At 50.3% G+C, this 20552-nt stretch overlaps 1 protein-coding gene across 1 annotated transcript in view; it reads right to left on the bottom strand.

The window, feature by feature from the left end:
• The window catches only part of HTRA4 (HtrA serine peptidase 4), a 110933-nt gene extending 90931 nt beyond the window's left edge, over nucleotides 1–20002 (bottom strand). The window contains exon 1 of the mRNA XM_075343020.1: nucleotides 19296–20002. Within this exon, the coding sequence (XP_075199135.1) occupies nucleotides 19296–19737 (442 nt within the window). The 5' untranslated portion in view covers nucleotides 19738–20002. The remainder of the gene's footprint in view (nucleotides 1–19295) is intronic.
• Between the last annotated feature and the right edge of the window lie 550 nt (nucleotides 20003–20552).

Here is a 20552-nt window from a genome sequence, read left to right as displayed (position 1 = left end):
GGTTGCAAAGAATATCGCTGTGTACGTTTACTGCGGTGACCGGCAGTGGGTTGACGGATGCACCTCAGAAAACTCAAGAAAGTGTTGTATCCCACGTTTGGGGCGGAACACATAGACACGTTCAGTCTAGTAAAGTGTAACGGGGCCCTGCCAGCTCCCCTCTACAGAGTAGCGCTTTGCTACCTCTAGTACTCCCATTAAGAATGAATGGTGAGCAGCTCTCGTGATCGGTTGGGAACCACTGATCGATAATTTATCCCCTATTCTATAACTTTCAAACTTGAGAATTCCCTTTTAATGATATCATAGAAATTTTACACAATTGTAGCTTCCAATTTTGTAGAAACAGTTTGGGGACAGCCATTTTTTGTTCACCAGGACTGTGCCCAGTACACAAGGTCCATACAGAAATGTTTGGGGGAGTTTATTGTGGAAGAACATGTCTGCTCAACATCTTAGGGATAAGCCAGATTGAGGATTGTGATTGAGCATAAAGCGGGCTTTACACGCTACGATATATTTAATGAGATGTCGGCGGGGTCACGTCGTAAGTGACGCACATCCGGCATCGTTAGTGATATCGTAGCGTGTGACAGCTTTGAACGAGCAGAAATACTCACCTACTCGTTCATCGCTGACACGTCGCTCATTTTCTAAAAATTGCACGTCCTGTTGTTCATTGTACCCGGGGCAGCACACATCGCTCCGTGTGACACCCCGGGAACGATGAACACAGCTTACCTGCGGCCGCCGGCAATGCTGAAGGAAGGAGGTGGGCGGGATGTTTACGTCCCGCACAGCTCCGCCCCTCCGCTTCTATTGGCCGGCTGCTGTGTGACGTCGCTGTGACGCCGAACGTCCCTCCCCCTTCAGGCAGTGGATGTTCGCCGCCCACAGCGAGGTCGTTTGGAAGGTAAGTACGTGTGACAGGGGGGTTACAACATTGTGCGACAGGGGCAAGAAATTGCCCGTGCCGCACAAACGATGGGGGCGGGTGCGATCGCAAATGCGATCGCACGTGAAATTGTAATGTGTAAAGCAGCCTTTGGGCCCTCTAATCTGTCAAATCTTCTACAAGATGAAAGGGAAAAGTACCCACAGAAACCTCCAAATCTTGTAGGAAGCTTTCCCAAAAAAGTGCGAGCTGTTGTAGCTGAAAATGGTGGAACAACAATCCGCTAACACTTGTTGTCAGCTTCTTGCTTTGAGCCACCTGTGCCGGCTCACTCTTTGTGGAAGCGTGTAGAGTACTTGAGAGGGGTAGGGTGGGGATATTGCACAAGAGTCCTTATTAATTTTTGAGAGGGCACTCAGGAGGCATCATTACATTTAGAGGGGGCAGTCTGGGCATTATTTTTTTAATTGGGGCCATTCGAGGGTCAATATATGTCTTAAAGAGGGCACTCAGGGACCATTAGCACTGGATTAGGCGGTGCCGTACTTACTTTGTCAATCCACTACAAACCTTGGCCCGAATAAAATGTTATCATGATTGGTCAGATCAAGTATAAAATATATCTTCAGGCCTTTCTCTTCCTGACACTCGCATGCACCAGGAGTCTGTATGTTACTGGCTTCCCTTCATATCCCCCACATGCGTTCAGCCAGCATGTTCTCGCATGACACTGACTCACAAACACACACTCACAGGTATTTACCCTGCAGAAAGCTGCCTGTCACCTCCAGCTACGACACACAAGATCAACACGCTAGCTCCTGCGGCACGCTTCCTCACCAACACTGATGTACATTTCCAAGAAAAGAGATTCCCGCCCTGATCTGAGGTACCCACATACAAAAAAACTATAAAAATCGTGGCGGTAATCCAGCCTGTTGTATGGAGAGGAGGAACCAGGTGCTGAGGCGCTGACACTCCAAAGACCTAGTGCCTGAGGGGCCCCAAAGGTCCAGTGATGCATAAGAATACACCAGTGTTGTATGGTTGGTTACAGATATTATATTAGGGTCCAAGAGCTTCAAGTTGTGCCTCTGGTTATACGAGTGTCTACTTTTACTAACAATAACAGGAAATAAATTATCTATAAATCTCTAAAATTTAAAATATAGATTACATAGTAAAAATCATTAAAGGGTTTGTACAAGATTTAAAAAAAAAAAATAAATATGACTAATTTCTTGCAGAAACAGCGCCACATGTGTCTTAAGGTGGAGTCTGGTATTGCAGCTCAGCTTTTTAGAAGTGAATGAGTGAATGGAATATCACACACAATGTGTGGTCGGATGTTCTGCGGCATAAGCTGGACAACCACTATTGTCGCGGGCGGAGGAGGGGACGCCGCGCTCTCCCTCTGCTCGGGTCCGGCTGGCACTGCGGCTGCTGCGGCCTGCTGCTGCTGCTTGGTGGCTCGAGCGATGGGTCGGATCCCGGGGACTCTAGCGGCGCTCCTCGCCCGTGAGTGAAAGGGGATTGGTTTTTGGGATAGTTTATTGTCCGTGACGCCACCCACGGTTGTGGTGATTTGTTGACACCACCGCTGCTCTGTATGGGGATCCCGGGAGGGATGGTATGGAGCAGCTAGATGTTAGTCCTCCCCTCCGTGGGTAGGGGGTTGGTTGTCCCGGGGCCCAGTGATGAGGTGGGTGATGCAGGGCTTGGTGGGGTGCAGGGACGCGGGGGCAGCGCTGTGCCTTGCGGCACTGTGGTACACACTCAGCCTGAGACGATGACACAGTTCTCGGTAAAACACACGGCTGGAAAGACGGTTCCCACGGACGGCTGCACTTGCTTTTCCCCAGTAGTTGACGGTGACGGTCCCTTTTCCTGCACCTAAGATGATGATGGTTTCGATGGGTTCCCACCGGTAACCCGCTCCCCGGCTTGGATATGGGCCGGAGGAGCCCTACTTTGCCCGCAGGCGCTGGCCCTGAGAAACTGGTGCCCTGGCGGTGGCGGTGTCTCTCTGTAACGGTTGGACTGTTGCCTTCAATCGGGACTTGCTTGTTGGGAGACCCAGAGGTCCCCTTCACTAACGGATTTGGCAAATTCACGGCGACTCCTAGCCTTGCCGGGATCCGAAAGGCCCCTGCCACTGGTGCTGACTGTTCTTCGTATACCGCTCCGGTACCGCCGGGCCACCACCCGTCCGCGGTCCTTTCGGCAACCTCCAAACAGCCACCCCTGCAGACAGTCACCGCCGTCTGCTGACCTTGCTGTCTCAGTCCGGGGCACACACCCGGACCAGCTTCAGGCTGTCTTAACTGTCATTTTCCCTTTCTTCAGCTCCTCTACCACTTCCTTCTACTTCCTCCTCCTAAACTCAACTGCCTGGTTCTCCCGCCTCCAGGGCTGTGAACTCCTCGGTGGGCGGAGCCAACCGCCTGGCCCACCCCCTGGTGTGGACATCAGCCCCTGGAGGAAGGCAACAAGGATTTTAGGTTAGCCTTGGTGTTCCTATCTGGGGTGTAGGGTGTGGTGGTGTTATGACCTGTGACCCCTGGCTTGCCCAGGGCGTCACACTATCACCACTTCCTGACATAGGTTGCACATGTTTGGCGCATATGGGGTGTAGCTGTATGGAGCGGGCTCAGGACCTGAGCCCACCCTAAATGCAGCAGTGTTATACAGCCAGTACCTGCCTCTAACAGCAGTAAACAGAGCTACCTCCAATCACTGCTGGTTAACCATATAGATGTTGCTGCCAATCACTAACAACTCTTAAATTGCTGGCTTGCGTTTAAGCACCGACTACCATCTGCCCCACCACGATGTGATCCCGGAGTGTCAATGAGTTGCAGACTGAAGACCTGCTATTTTCATCCGCCTATGAAGCTTACCTTGCAATACTATATACTGCAGTACTATGTACTGTTTTATCACAGATTCAAGTAACCTATGGAGAGGACTATACAAAAATTATGAATTAAAAAAATAAAAAAGTTAAAAAACCTAAAGATTTATCATTTCAGCTGTAATTCATGCCACTTTTGTAGTATAAATTGATTAATTTGTTGGACTGACTCAGCCAGATGCAGATACAGATGACAGCAATTATGGCAAAGGGAGCCATTGGATCCCTGTTCCATGATTCTCCTTGTTTATTTGAGCTCTTAAGTCTCAGCACAGTAAACGAGATGATGTCACTACATTGTGCATGATGTATGGCGTTCAGAACACACTCTGCAGAGACTTGAGCAGCAGGGAAGAGTTAAGTGGGGATTTAGGGCCATCATAAAGTGTGGGGATCTTTTGGGGCCATCGACTGTATGTGAAGGGAATGTGAGGATGAGCAAACTGTACAGTATGTATGGCTGTGGGGGTGGTTGTCCTGTTTGGAGGGTGATGTGAGGGCTATTATACTCTGTGGGGCTGTATGGTGGCCACTACACTGTGTAGTTGTCTTTGTGGGTTGTGATCATACTGTGTGGGGCTGTGTGGGGGTCATTGTGCTTAGTGGAGGGATGTATGGGGTCATTAAACCATGTGGAGGTCTGCATGTGGGCCATCATAATGTGTGAAGGGCTGTGTGAGGCAATCTTAGTGTGGAGGGCTATGTGGGGGCCATTATGCTGTATGGGGGGCACTATACCGTGTGGAGGTCAGGTGTGGGCCATTATACAATGTAGACAGGGCCATTATAGTGTGTGGAGTTTCAGAACACATTCTGCAGAGACTGTAACAGCAGGGAAGAGGTTAATAGTTTTTTCTTTATATCAATGAGTATGAAGCTGTCATTCTGTGTATATGGGCATTTGGGGCCATCATAAAGTGTGAGGATCTTTTAGGGTCATCAACTGTATGTGGGGGGAATTTAGAGGTGATCAAACTGTACGTGGGTCTGTGCGGGTGATTGTACTGTTTGGAGGGTGATGTGTGGGCCATTATATTGTGTTGGACTGTATGGTGGTCAATATTTTGTGTGGATGGCTATGTAGGGGTGATCAAGTGGAGGGCTGTGTTAGGGCAAATATACTGTGTGAGGGTCATTGTATTTAGTGGAGGGATGTTGTCATGATCCATATGCCTGTGTCAGCTGCGGCTGAGCCATAGATGGTTTTCCAGCTCAGGGTTACAGGTCATGTGAGGGGTTAATCCCATTTTGCATTGTTTCAGATGTCATGAAGCTATATCCTGACACTGCACCTCCAGTGCAGTGCCAGTGATAGTTTATGCTGTGCAGTGTGTGTTGCTGGCTCCCATGAGTTACCTGATGTGTTCTGCCTCCATGCTACCTTGTCCAGCCCGTTCCCTCCTTGGTTCGTCAATCCGTTCTGGTCCCTGACTACCCGCTCCTGTTTGCTGTTCACCCATCCCTGTCTGTCTGATCCCAGTCCCGACCTGTTTGTCCTCCACCCTTGTATGTTTCTTGGACTTCCCAGAATTTGACCTGTATCCTCGTTCCTGACTCTGTTTCTTCCCTCTTTTGCATACGTGACGTCCCGACATCTGACCCTCAACTATCACCTGACCAGGATTTGATCCCTGTGCTATTGACGAGACCTCCTGCTGCTAACCTGGCTTAAGGCTGCTTTACACACAACGATATCGCTAGCGATCTCGTTAGCGATGTGACACGCCCAGATCGTTGGTACGATTTGCTGAGATCGCTCATAGGTAGTTTTGTAGCGGTCACACGTACACATCTCACAAACGACGCTACATCGTTCAGCGATATATTGTTTGACCAAGGTGGTGGTGTGGATGTTGTTCGTCGTTGGCAGGGTGTCAAACCTAGCAATATGTCTGCTGCGTTCTAAACGACGAACAATATTTTGAAACTGAACGACGTGTCAACGATCAACGATTTTCACCCTATTTGCGATCGTTCAGAGTCGCACCTACAGTCATGGCCAAAAGTTTTGAGAATGCTACAAATATTAATTTTTACAAAGTCTACTGCTTAAGTTTTTCTAATGGCAATTTGCATATACTCCAGAATGTCACATTTCAACATCATTGCATTCCTGCCTTAAAAGGAGCAGCTAACATTGTTTTAGTGATTGTTCCATTAACACAGGTGTGGGTATTGATGAGGACAGGGCTGGCGATCAATCAGTCATGATTAAGTAAGAATGACACCACTGGACACTTTAAAAGGAGGCTGGTGCTTGGTATCATTGTTTCTCTTCAGTTAACCATGGTTATCTCTAAAGAAACACATGCAGCCATCATTGCTCTGCACAAAAATGGCCTAACAGGGAAGAGTATCGCAACTACAAAGATTGCACCTCAGTCAACAATCTATCACATCATCAAGAACTTGAAGGAGAGAGCTTCCATTGTTGCCAAAAAGGCTCCAGGGCGCCTAAGAAGGACCGGCAAATGCCAGGACCGTATCTTAAAACTGTTTCAGCTGCGGGATCGGACTACCAGCAGTGCTGAGCTAGTGACTCGCCCACCCCAGGGCTATGGGACACCTGGTGCCGGGCCGGACTAGTCCGGTGGTAGTCAGTGGTGGCTGGGCCCGGCTACGTGGCCCTGGTGGGTGTCAGTAAAATATGTGGCTTGCTTGTTAATGGTTGTGTTCGTGACGCCACCTGTGGTATGCGGCTAATAAGCCGCCGCTGCTGTGTGAGGCCTCCGGGATGGTGTTATGGCAGCAATGGTGGTACTGCTCCCCACAGGTGGAGCAATGCCCGGGGCACAGTTGGTGCTTGTAAGTGTCTATGCAGATGAAATGACAGAGGCAACTCCAAGGGTGCAGTTCAAGTTCTTTACTCACAGTTCTTGTCACAGCTGTAGCAGGACCCTCGGACTGCTGGGACCACTGTCAGGGACCTCCGCCTTCTGGGTGATTCAGAGCGCGAAATCCGGTACCCTCCTTTTAGTGTCTCCTTCTCTGCTGTCTTCACTAGCCTTGCCTTAGTTAAGATGGACCTGGCTTGGCCTCCATTACAGCCTCCAGGCTGGGGGGTCACCTGTCGGCTGATTACCCCTTTTCTGAAGGTCTGCTCTGGGTTCTGGCCCTGGGAGCTTACAACGTCCCTGGGCCTCGGTTTTTACTGTTTGGAGATTGTCTTTGCACTCCTCCAGTCTCTAGGGACCGTCCCCTGTCGCAGCTAATCACTCCACCGATGTCACTGTGGACCAGGCCACCGCAGCCTGCAGCTACTCGTAGCGCCTCTGGGCCCTCGGCTTCGGTACCCAACAAGGACTGCTCGTGGTACCTACAGGACTACCCGCGGCCCTGCGACTCCTTCTGTCTCTGCGTGGTGTCACCTGGACCTCTGGGTCCCAGGATCTTCACCAGGAAGCGTCTCCTTCAGTTCCTCTGCTCCTGACTGACTTGGAGCCTTTCTTTCCTTCTTTCTTTCTTTCTTTCTCCTCCTTGCCTGCCTCCAGCAGGCCTCCTCCTCCCTCCTTGCTCTCGTTCTTCTTCCCCAACTACATGCTGGCTCCTCACTCTCTCACTCCCTGAGGTAAACTGCAACTAGCTTGACCTTCCTTTCTCTATCTGCTCTCTGGTGGCTCCTCCCACCTCCCCAGTTGCTAAGCTACCAGCCTATGGGAGCAGGGATGGGTCTTACAGCCCCTCTCAGCATGCAGCATGGGAGGGTTGCCTGCCACTTTCCCTGGTCCTGTGTGTCCCTAGCAATGGGTGTAGTGTGAATTTACCAGGGGACCGGAGTTCACTCTCTTCCTCCCCCAGAATGGGGCATCACACCGCAGATGGGGTGCAATGACCTGTGGCGACGGAAGCCTCAGGGGCGCCACACTAGCTCAGCAATGGCAGCAGGCTGGTGTGAGTGCTTCTGCACGCACTGTGAGGCGGAGACTGCTTGAGCAAGGCCTGGTTTCAAGGAGGGCAGCAAAGAAGCCACTTCTCTCCAGAAAAAACATCAGGGACCGACTGATATTCTGCAAAAGGTACAGGGAGTGGACTGCTGAGGACTGGGGTAAAGTCATTTTCTCAGATGAATCCCCTTTTCGATTGTTTGGGACATCTGGAAAACAGCTTATTAGGAGAAGAGGTGAGCGCTACCACCAGTCTTGTCTCATGCCAACTGTTAAGCATCCTGAAACGATTCATGTGTGGGGTTGCTTCTCAGCCAAGGGAATCGGCTCACTCACAGTCTTGCCTAAAAACACAGCCATGAATAAAGAATGGTACCAGAATGTCCTCCAAGAGCAACTTCTCCCAACTGTCCAAGAGCAGTATGGCGCCCTACAATGCCTTTTCCAGCATGATGGAGCACCTTCCCATAAAGCAAAGGTGATCACTAAATGGCTCATGGAACAAAACATAGAGATTTTGGGTCCATGGCCTGGAAACTCCTCAGATCTTAATCCCATTGAGAACTTGTGGGCAATCATCAAGAGACGGGTGGACAAACAAAAAACAACAAATTCTGGCAAAATGCAAGCATTGCTTATGCAAGAATGGACAGCTATCAGTCAGGATTTGGTCCAGAAGTTGATTGAGAGCATGCCCGGGAGAATTGCAGAGGTCCTGAAGAAGAAGGGTCAACACTGCAAATATTGGCTTGCTGCATTAACTCATTCTGTCAATATAACCTTTTGGTCTCATAATATGATTGCAATTATATTTCTGTATGTGATGTAAACATCAGACAAACACAATTAAAAACCAGAGGGCAACAGATCATGGGAAAATATAATTTTGATGTCATTCTCAAAACTTTTGGCCATGACTGTAGGTGTCACACGCAACGATGTCACTAACGATGATGGATGTGCGTCACGGAAACCGTGACCCCGCCGACATATCGTCAGATAAATCGTAGCGTGTAATGCCGCCTTTACTGACTATCCTACTGCTCTCTTACCTACTTACTGCACTCTGAAGCTACACTGCCATGGGGGCCATCAGAATTTGTGTGGGGCAATCATGTAGTGTGGAGGGCTGTGTTGGGACCATTGTACTGAGTGGAGGGCTATGTGGGTCAATGATACTGTGTGGAGGACTGGGTGGGGGCCATTATACTGTGTTGAGAACTGTGTCGGGACAATTTTAATGTGTGGATGGCTATGTGTGAAACCATTATACTGTGTTTTTGGACTGTGGCGGCCTTCATACTGTGTTGTGGGATAAAGGTGGTCATCATACTCTTATTCTAGAACTATGGGGGCCTCATGATGTGGGGGGAAACTGTGTGGACATCACTGTTTTGTGAGTTACCGTAGTTGGTGAGAAAACTAAGAGGCTCAATAGGGGCAAAATTACTTAAACTACAGGTTAATTGTGCTATGAAGGTGCATGGCCGCAGAACTTAAAGTGTGGGAGCTGGAAGAAAAATTAACTTAATTTCTCCCTGTAGCCACCAGATTTCAGTCATTCAAGTGCGGAATTAGTCACCACTCACAGCACTAAGAGCGGCATGCAAGAGACTTGGAGCACAAGGTTAAGACATTAATCAGCAAAAAATTGAAGTGTGGTCAATTAAACCGAGAAGGCCCAAATCTGGAGAGTCCTGTGATTCCAGTTTTATCTACTTTCATGTCGTCAAGTCAATGGAAACATGTCAGCGTTCATTGTCACCTACGTATTGCAAAACTGACACCTAATATTGCCAACTTAAACAATGAGTGAAACCCAATGCAGAAACAATGTAGAAACATAAGGGGGACAGTTATCAAATGAGTCCGATTAAGAAATGAAAAAAAAAGACAAAATTGAACTACGGTAATTTTGGGGCAGATACACTAAAATTGTCTGTTGTAGCATCTGTCCGGTTCATATACCTTTTGTCCCTGCCTCAGCCTTTAGACGGCACCGTGCCTTTGTTGCGGGTGACACATGCCAGTATGAGTCCTGTTTTATTCCTGGAACTTTTGGTGCCGCTAGATAATGAGCTATGGGATAAGTTGTCTGGTTTTGATGACTCCTTTCTGGGAGATTTGGGGGGGCTGCCAGCAATTTAAACCCCTGAGCCTCTGGCTTCCACTGCCTGGGTTCTGCCACCTGGCTTGTGCGCTACCCCTTGCTTGTGTCATCTTCCTGAATCCTTCTGTATTCTGACCTCAAATTGAATTTTGACCAGTTGCTTGTTTTATGATTCTGTTCCCGACAGGACCTCTTGCTGCTTGGCTTCTGCTTCACTCCTCCAGACAACAGCATTTCCATGGAAGCAATCCAGGGGACCCCATTGTAAGATCAGATCTCTGAACGAAAGTAAAAAGCTGATGGTCGGGGTTCTTCTGGCTTGTGCCAAGTCTATCCAAGCTAGCCTTTTTGAGCCTGTGGTCTCTGAGAGACGTGACAGCTGCCCCCCGATGTATAATGTTTGGCCCCTGGGGTTTAACATCTGGCCCCTCATCACTGGTGTATAACATCCGGTCCCTCAACCCCCAGTGTATAACATCCCGCCCCTCGCCCCCTGATGTATAACATATGACCCCTCATGCCCCGGTGTACAACATGCCACCCTTCAGCCTCCAGTGTATAACATACGGCTTCTCATGTTCAGGTGTATATCATCCGGACCCTCTCCCACCCAGTGTAGAACATTCGGCTCATTGCTCCCAATGTATAAAATCTGTTCCTCTTCCCCCGCTGTATAACATCCAGCCCCTTGCCCCTGGTGTATAACCGCGGACTCCTCGCCCACCCAGTGTGTACAATCTGGTCCCTTGCCCCTGGCATACAACCTCGGACGGCTTGTCCCCCGATGTGTAACGTCCGGCCCCTGGTGTATAACATCCAGCCCCTCACTCTTGGTGTATAACATCTGGCCCCTCACCCCCTAATGTATAACATCCAGCCTCTCGCCTGCCAATGTATAACATCCTGCCCCTCGCCCCCGATGTATAAAATCCGGCCCCTCACCCTCTGATGTATAACATCAGTCCCCTCGTCCCCTCAGTGTATAACATCTTGCCCCTCCCCATGTGTATAACATCCGGCCCCTCATCCTCCCCCTGTGTATAAATGTGATGCCCTGGCAAAATCAGGTAGTCACACAATAGGCCCCCGCATAACACCTTCCTTCACCTAGGTTACACACAGTCGACCTGAAACCCTAGTCACCCCCCTCAGGGCAAGATAGGCACACCAGTGGGCGGGATCAGGCCGTTAGGAAGCGCCCACCTAGGGGTCTAGACAGCCCGGGGCGGGAAAACAGTCAGTCTAAAGCAGTTCAAGTCTGAGGCAGATGAAGTCTGTAGCTCAAGTTGAGAGGAGCGGAGGCTGGAGCTAGGTGTAGCTCCAGCAGAGGAGAAGTTCAAGTTGAACGGTGCCAGGGCTGGAGCCCTGGTATCTTGGCTAGGTGGCAAATGGTGGTCTCCGTCAGCAGGAAACGGGAACACGGCTCGGCAGATCCGACGAGGACCGGGACAGGGTTCGAGCCCGCCGGTACCGACACCGGAGACCCAACCGGAAATCGTGCACAGAGGGGGTACTCGGACCCTGAAGCCAGTACCGCAACCAACGGCCTAGCTAATCAAACGATTGAGGGCAGGATTATAGGTCCTGTCCCAACCAAAGTCCTAAAAGCAGACAACCACCCACAGAGAAGGATAGGGCAACCGCCAGGGCCTATAGATCCCACGGGTCAGCGTCCGCGGGCACGGCTCCTCAGGCACACAGAAAGCCGGGAGCGGACTCCCGTGTTCCATACTGGGAAGTCAAAACACACAACCACAACTAGTGCAGAGGAAAAGACGGCGACCACCAGCCCGGGTGGGGGACCAGAGTACAACCGGCCGCGGCAGCCGGCCACCAGCACCTTGGTTTACCAAAAGACTCGTGTGAGTCATTTGATTGTGAGTACCCAAACATCCCCTGGTCCGTCCGGGCGCGCAAAACCCTGCCATCGCCATACCTTGCACAGAGACACTGGGCCCCGGGGCAACCATCCCTACCCACGGAGGGGTTAAAATCAGGCTGCCACTACACCTCCCCCGGGTATCCCACAACAGCAGCGGTGGTGTCCCACTTCACCACACACCGTGGGTGGGGTCACGAACTGAATACGGCAAAGGCCATACAATTACGTTCCCCTTTTCATTCAGTGTGTCCACGTGACCCCCGGGTCCTGAGGATCCCTCGAGCCACACAGTGGGTCCGGATCCAAGCGGGCGTGGGGGCGGCACATAACATCTGGCCCATCGCCCCCCAGTGTATAACATTCAGTCCTTCACCTCCCAGTGTATAACATCTGGCCTCTCATCCCCTGATGTATAACATCCGGTCTTTCACCCCCAGGTGTATAACAGCCGGCCTCTCGCCATGCAGTCTCACGTTACTAATGTGACAGAATGGCTGGTGATGCAGATCTCACGGATACCAGTGTGGTCCTGTAATAGGAGCGACTGGTGAAACAAGTCAAATTTCTGCCCTTCTAATTCTTCCTCCAACACTTGTGATTGATATTATTGAGAAGCCGAAGGAACTGAAGCAACTTGGCCAAGGAATGGGGACTACGTAATGTTGCAGAGCAGGGGGCAAAAAAGTCACCACCGCTCTGCTGACTCCATAACTGCAGAGTCCAGACTTCCTCATCAGCACAAACACTGTGCACACTGGGAGCTTTATGGCCGAACAGCTGCAGCCGTACATCACCAAGCACAATGCTGAGCGTCGGACGGAGTGTAAAGCTGCCAACACTGGACTCTGGAGGAGATGTGTTCTGTGGAATAATAGATCACACTGCTCTATCTGCACCTGATGGAGGAGTCTGGGTTTTGAAAACACCAGGAGAACATTACCCCTCTGACTGCATTGTGCCCACTGTACAGTTTGGTGGAGAAGGGATAATGATTTTTTTTTGTCGGCCCCTTAGTTCTAATGAAAGTAAATCTTAATCCTTAATTGTAGCTTCCATCTTTGTGGGAACAGTTTGGGATTGGCCCTTTTCTGTTCCCCATGACTGTGCCTGATAGACAAGGTCCCTATAGACATGGTTGGGGGAGTTTGGTTGAAGAACACGACCAGCCGCACAGAGCCCGGATCTCAACTCCATCCAACACCTCAGGGATAGACTAGAGAGGAGATTGTGAGCACGGCCCTGCCCAACATCAGGGTCTGACCTCACAGATGCTCTTCAGGATGAAAGATCAATAATTCCCACAGACCCCTCCAAAATCTTGTAGAACTCCTTCCCAGAAGAGCGAGAGCTGTTATATCTGTGACTCACTTCAGTCACAGGAATATATACCCCCAAGGGGGAGGGGGGAAGGAGGACTGCCTCACATCCGGATCCGGGAAGGGAACAAGCAATGGAGAATTAACCCTTTACTATGCACCAGGGAAAAGAGGGCATAACAAGCCACAACCAGGCTGGCCAGTCAGGGGCTCCCCGTCATATAAAGCCGGGCTCCCACAAAAGGAGCTGACTACACATCAATATCTAATGGATGTTCCTGTAGGTGTATTGTAGAGGCGGAACATACTTTTCTTCACAAAGAGTATATTTTATTAAATTCAATTTAATCCTACGCATTGGGGATATGCCTTCAGTTTAGCACAAATCATATAAAAGGTCTCTCGTCATGTGATTTATAACATGAAGTTGGATTTATACTCATTTATATGGTATCCAGAAAAGCCTAAACATTATATATTATATCATTAAAATAAATTAGTAATTAAACATCTATATATATAATTGCCTTATTCTGTCTGTCTGTCTGTCTGTCTGTCATGCTTCAAAATTGTGTCCTTCCGGTGACATTGTGTCCTTCCGGTGACACAAAGCTGATTGGCCGCTGGGCTCGTCATGGCCCCGCCCCCCCCCACGGATTGGCCGCTCGCCCAGGCTGCGCCCCCACACGGATTGGCCAGCCGCTCGCCCAGGCTCCGCCCCCCCCCACAGATTGGCCTCTCGCCCCGGCACCCTGCAGGCATTGGCAACTCGGCCACGCCACGCCCCGCCCCCCTCACGCAATGGACGCTAGCTCTGCCCCCCCCCTCCCACGCATTCCCCGAACTGACACGGTCACGGCTCCCAGGTGAGTACTGTACACCCCCCCCCCCCAACGGGAGCCCACATCAGCGTACGCCGCCAACCCAGCCGACACTTACCCTCGCATTGCTGGCCTTGCCGCCGTATGCTGGTGTGGGCTCCCGTGCGAGTGGGGGACGTGATGCGCTGGTAACCATGCTAGCATAGTTACCAGCACATCAAGGTCCTGCAGCGGCGGAAGATCCACACGCACACACATAACAGCACACACACACACACACACATACACACACATCAGATCACACTCACTCTCACAAACACCTCACACACACATCGCATCCACACACTCACAGCATCCGGCGATATCGCTTGCTTCTCGGCCTCGATACTGTGCTGTTGTGAGCTTCCAGGACCTGCCGGAGGATCACATGGCCAGAAGCATGTGGTATCTCCGGATGTTGTGAGTATGAGCGCGTATGTGCAATATAGTCAATGTGTGTGTGCGTGAGTGTATGCGATCGGGTGTGTGTCGGTGTGTGTGAGTGTATGCGATCGGGTGTGTGTCGGTGTGTGTGAGTGTATGCGATCGGATCTGTGAGTGTCGGCAGAGGAGCATGGCGTGCTGGAGGAGGCTGGGAGGAGAGAGGCTGATCCTGGGGAAGGCTGGGATGGGGAGGCTGATGCTGGGATGAGAGAGGCTGATTCTGGGGACAGAGAGGCTGATGCTGGGGACAGAGAGGCTGATGCTGGGGACAGAGAGGCTGATGCTGCGGACAGAGAGGCTGATGCTGGGATGAGAGAGGCTGATCCTGGGGAAGGCTGGGATGGAGAGGCTGATGCTGGGGACAGAGAGGCTGATGCTGGGGACAGAGAGGCTGATGCTGGGGACAGAGAGGCTGATGCTGGGGACAGAGAGGCTGATGCTGGGATGAGAGAGGCTGATCCTGGGGAAGGCTGGGATGGAGAGGCTGATGCTGGGGACAGAGAGGCTGATGCTGGGGACAGAGAGGCTGATGCTGGGGACAGAGAGGCTGATCATGGGAACAGAGAGGCTGATGCTGGGGACAGAGAGGCTGATGCTGGGGACAGAGAGGCTGATGCTAGGGACAGAGAGGCTGATGCTGGGGACAGAGAGGCTGATGCTGGGGACAGAGAGGCTGATGCTGAGGACAGAGAGGCTGATGCTGGGGACAGAGAGGCTGATGCTGGGGACAGAGAGGCTGATGCTGGGGACAGAGAGGCTGAAGCTGGGGACAGAGAGGCTGATGCTTGGGACAGAGAGGCTGATGCTTGGGACAGAGAGGCTGATGCTGGGGACAGAGAGGCTGATGCTGGGGACAGAGAGGCTGATGCTGGGGACAGAGAGGCTGATGCTGGGGACAGAGAGGCTGATGCTGCGGGGAGAGAGGCTGATGCTGGGAGGAGAGAGGCTGATGCTGCGGGTAGAGAGGCTGATGCTGGCGCAGCATGGCGGATGGAGCATGTTTGGGAGTGCGCAGCATGGCGGATGGAGCACGTTTGGGAGTGCGCAGCATGGCGGATGGAGCACGTTTGGGAGTGCGCAGCATGGCGGATGGAGCACGTTTGGGAGTGCACAGCATGGCGGATGGAGCACGTTTGGGTGTGCGCAGCATGGCGGATGGAGCACGTTTGGGAGTGCGCAGCATGGCGGATGGAGCACGTTTGGGAGTGCGCAGCATGGCGGATGGAGCACGTTTGGCAGTGCGCAGCATGGCAGATGGAGCACGTTTGGGAGTGCGCAGCATGGCGGATGGAGCACGTTTGGGAGTGCGCAGCATGGCGGATGGACCACGTTTGGGAGTGCGCAGCATGGTGGATGGAGCACGTTTGGGAGTGCGCAGCATGGGGATGCAGCACGATGGGGAGTGCGGAGTATGGCGGATGTAGCACGTTTGGGAGTGCGCAGCATGGCGGATGGACCACGTTTGGGAGTGCGCAGCATGGGAGATGGAGCACGATGGGGGGTGCGCAGCATAGGGGATGGAGCACGATGGGGAGTGCGCTGCATGGGGGATGGAGCACGATAGGTAGTGCGGAGTATGGCGGATGGAGCACGTTTGGGAGTGCGCAGCATGGCGGATGGAGCACGTTTGAGAATGCGCAGCATGGCGGATGGAGCACGTTTGGGAGTGCGCAGCATGGGAGATGGAGCACGATGGGGAGTGCGCAGCATGGCGGATGGAGCACGTTTGGGAGTGCGCAGCATGGGGGATGGAGCACGATGGGGAGTGCGCTGCATGGCGGATGGAGCACGATGGGGAGTGCGGAGTATGGCGGATGGAGCACGTTTGGGAGTGCGCAGCATGGCGGATGGAGCACGTTTGGGAGTGCGCAGCATGGCGGATGGAGCACGTTTGGGAGTGCGCAGCATGGGGGATGGAGCACGATGGGGAGTGCGCAGCATGGCGGATGGAGCACGTTTGAGAGTGCGCAGCATGGGGGATGGAGCACGATGGGGAGTGCGCTGCATGGCGGATGGAGCACGTTTACGAGTGCGCAGGATGGGAGATGGAGCACGATGGGGGGTGCGCAGCATAGGGGATGGAGCACGATGGGGAGTGCACACCTCCCCCCAACACACACACGCGTGCGCACTGCACAACACACCACACACACACACACTGGGAACCACAAACAACTGCCCTACACAGACACCCACACACAGACAACGCTGCACACACAAATATACGCACATACCGCACAACACACACATTGCACAAAACATACCTCCCCCCAAAACACACCACACACACACAAACCGCGCAACACACACACAACGCTACAGACACACAGCGCTCCACAAACAACGCAACACACAAACAACACCGCTCTCACCCCCCGCCACACCCAGACAACACCCAGAACATGTACAGCGCCCTACACAAACACTTGGTAACTACACACAACAACATCTATATATATATATATATATATATATATATATATAAAACAAAAATCATACATGAACTACACAATACGTAAATTCTAGAATACCCGATGCGTAGAATCGGGCCACCTTCTAGTCTCTAATAATTACAGGAGAAACTAAAAACCTCTTTTTGGGGACATTTTACTGTAGAAGTCATTTTGTCCAGAAAGCTGAGATATGAGGTGCTGTTTGGTAGAGGACTTTTTGTCCTGATTTGACACATACTGAAAATAAAATAGTATATATAAGTTATATATATATATCTTATTCATATAACGTAGGGTGAATGGTAAAATAAAGGAGAACGAATTTCACCGAAGGAAGATATTTAGAGACCAGCAACACCATTGATGATAGTCAACAACCATCCTTAAAGCAAAGATGGCTTTCTGATAGCTGCGGACACTTTTTTTTTTTTAGCTGTGGGTGAAGATTTCGTTAGTTGGATCTTAGTGTTGGACCCCAGGGGCACTAGCTGCGGATTTACTCCAGATATTTTCTGTCTACTCTTCCTAAATATCTGCTCTTGGGGGACTGGACTGAAGGAGGTTAAAGGGAAAGGGAGTTATGATACAACCCTTGTTTTCATAAGGAGCCATTCTCCGGAGGTCAAAGGCAATCTTTGCGTGGCAGCGGATGGTGTCGGTGGACATGACGCATGGCGCTCTACATGCCACCGAGCCAGGCAAGTCTGAGATTAGAAGGAGAGAATATCTCCGTAATGCACTCACTGATGGATCACTTTACTTATTGCCTAGTTCATAACACACGTGGGCACATGGTTTTACTCCTAAGGACTTCAGTGGGCACATTTGTAGCCACCCAACTTCTTAGTAGACCCTTAATCTCCAGATAGGTAGGATTCCCTTGATTGCCCATGCCCCTCTGATATTTCCTGAAAATATATTTTTTGCTGAAATGTAAGCTATAGTGAACAATATCGGGGGAAAACTGAGAAAAACTGAAATCTATCACTCTAGGGGCGTCTGCAGAAAACCCCAATATCTCTCCACCTGTCACTCACAGTGGTCCAGGAGGCTGAAATATGAAAGGTCTCTAGTGATCATCCGTATAGGGAACATATCAACCATTGCCCCGTACCTAAGCCTCCCAAATCCTTTGGAGTGGTATGTGGGTGCTGTTTCCCACGTACACACGATTATTTGGTGAGTTTTTATCTCCGTATTTGTAGCCAAAACTAGGAGTGGGTGATAAATACAGCAGTGATGCCCATGTTTCTATTATACTTTTCATCTGATTGTTACTCTCCTCGTTTTGGCAACAAATACTGAGGTAAAAAACGTACCAAATACTCAACGTGTGACTGTGGACTTAACGTTATAAATAGTACATACAAGTAAATACAATCAGTCGTTGATTTTGGCCAGTTTCACATGGTCTATCCTTATGGACTATACTCGGATTGGAATACCAGACCCAACCGCTAGTTCTCCTGACCTGAGCTCACTGAGTCATTATTGCCCATGCGGCAGGTTGCTCAGGTCAGGAGGCTCAGCGTTTGGGGTCTGAGCATGGACCGTGTTTTACAGACGTGTGCAACCGGCCTAGATGGTCAATGGTATCACCCAAGCCTGGTGCACTTCACTGGAATATATATGTGCCCTGGAGCTGAGGTTGCAATTTGATGTCTCTCACTTACATATCAGTTCTTTGCTGCATTCACACATCTATGTGTCACGGTCTGAGATCCATGGTCGGCCATGGGTCTCTCTATTTAGGCATATATGAGGCCGTCACATTCCGGTCAGGAGACTCCCAGCTGGTCCATCTTATTCTTACATATACTACTCCACACGGATAAGATATCATGACCGGTCTTCTACATCAGGGCTTTATACATTCATCCCCTCTCGGCTACAGATGTCCCAAATACAAATTAGTTATTTAAAGGGGTTGTTTACCTTTGTGCATGTATTTTGTGACTGAAAATAGTTTCTGAAATTGGGTTTTGTTAAAAACTTTGCACTATTTCACTTTTACAAGCTCTTTATTTCCCTGCATATGCAACTTTGATGTGGTCTGCGGTCAAAAATCAGCAGATAAAACAGCTAGAAACTCCTCATCAGGATGTCATAAAATGCTCAATGAAGGATTCTCATTTAACTCATTCTACAGCCAGCAATAGATAGTGCAACCCAATTGCAAAAAAACAATTTTTTAACCCCTTAATTACAAGCATTTAAAATTTGCCCCCAAAGGTGGACAATACCTTCAAGTCTTTGACTTGGAGACTTTAACTTATCTTGAAGCTCAAGTTGAAAAGCTTAAATAACCAGCTTGTCTTTGCTACATGTATAGACGAGCATTTTACTTTTGTAGTTTTGTCATTTCACCTATAACACATTGCAATATCATAGTAAATGTAAATTTACAAACTCAGTTTTGCAACATTGACAGATTTTTGGTAACTGAAGAGCAACCAAAATTGCAAATGTTGGAGAGATTTATCTTACTTGCCTATCTGGTCACCCACGCAGTGCATGCCCCTCATACAGCTCCTTACCGGTATCACAAGGCCCCTTCTGGATGTGAATGGCAGGTGGAGAATTTTGCAGTCTTGCCCGTCTGTTCTCTGCTTTCAGGTGGCACAGGTTCCTGTAGGTCTTGCCATCACTTCCGCACACTGGTTCGCTGGTACTACAGACGCATACTCCTGTTCTTCTCCTGACAGTGCCTCCCACGCCAGGTAATACACACTCCAGACCTTCTCCACACGGAGATCCACCACGATGACCGCAAGACTCTCCCTCACCTGACCCACATACCGGGCAGCAGCCGCATGAGTCTCTCACCTCCCCGGCCTTGCAAGGTGACTGTGGACGTGGGCATCGTGATAGCTCACATACTCGTGGGCAGCTAGATGCCTGGCGACGGTATATACGAGGGACATCAGAGGAACAGAGGGAGAGGAGACATATGGAGATCAATGTCCATAGAGGAGACATTTTCCTAGTAAGACCTAACTTGCGGAGCTCACCTTTAGCTCATCCACCTATATCCCCGCTCTTGGACTCTATGCCTATAGCCCCGACTCATGAACTAGGTTCCTAACCCAAAATATGGACCAAATGTGTTGGACACCAGTGGTGAAGATCTTTCCCTAAGGTCTCTGAAACTTAAAGACTTGATGGACTTGTGCTGTTCTTCCACCCTATCATATAGCAGGACTGCAGCATTCGCATACCTACAAATCTCAATGGCATACACAATGTTCCTATAAAAAGTTGTAACCTATGTCCTCCCTAGGTCTTTCCTTTCCTCCACTGCCCCCGTCTCCCTCCCTACTACGAACAAACCAGCAATATCCAGTCATTAGTGACAAACGCCCCTGTGTTCTGGCCCCAGGACATGTAATCTAGCAGCAGACCCGACTCTGTGCCCTGTCTCCTCTCCTCATAGTCGGCTATGTGAGTTGAGCTGGAATCAATGGCTCAGCCCTCTAGTTAGGTGATGTTATTTCCACCAAGTCCCACCTCAGAATGAAGCCAGCCCCCAAATTCCAGCCTCTATCGTCCCATCTCATAGCATCATACTGCAAGTGTCTGGAAAAAAAACTATGTGACTACATGGAGAAGGAATCATAAGATTTTTGGGCAATAATATACTACAATGTCAAAGTATATGAAAAATAGACATGCAGTAGTGTCAGGCGGCTGCTGCAAAGGCAAGTAAGATCATGGGATGTAAAGATGCTAATGACGAGATTATAGTGCTGCCACTTTACAAATCATTTGTTAGACCACATAATATACTACTGTTT

This window comes from Anomaloglossus baeobatrachus, chromosome 4 (assembly GCF_048569485.1).
Source record: "Anomaloglossus baeobatrachus isolate aAnoBae1 chromosome 4, aAnoBae1.hap1, whole genome shotgun sequence".
NCBI classification, from domain to species: Eukaryota; Metazoa; Chordata; class Amphibia; order Anura; family Aromobatidae; genus Anomaloglossus; species Anomaloglossus baeobatrachus.
Note: the sequence above shows the minus strand (reverse complement) of the source record. Positions and strands in the feature narration are given on the sequence as shown.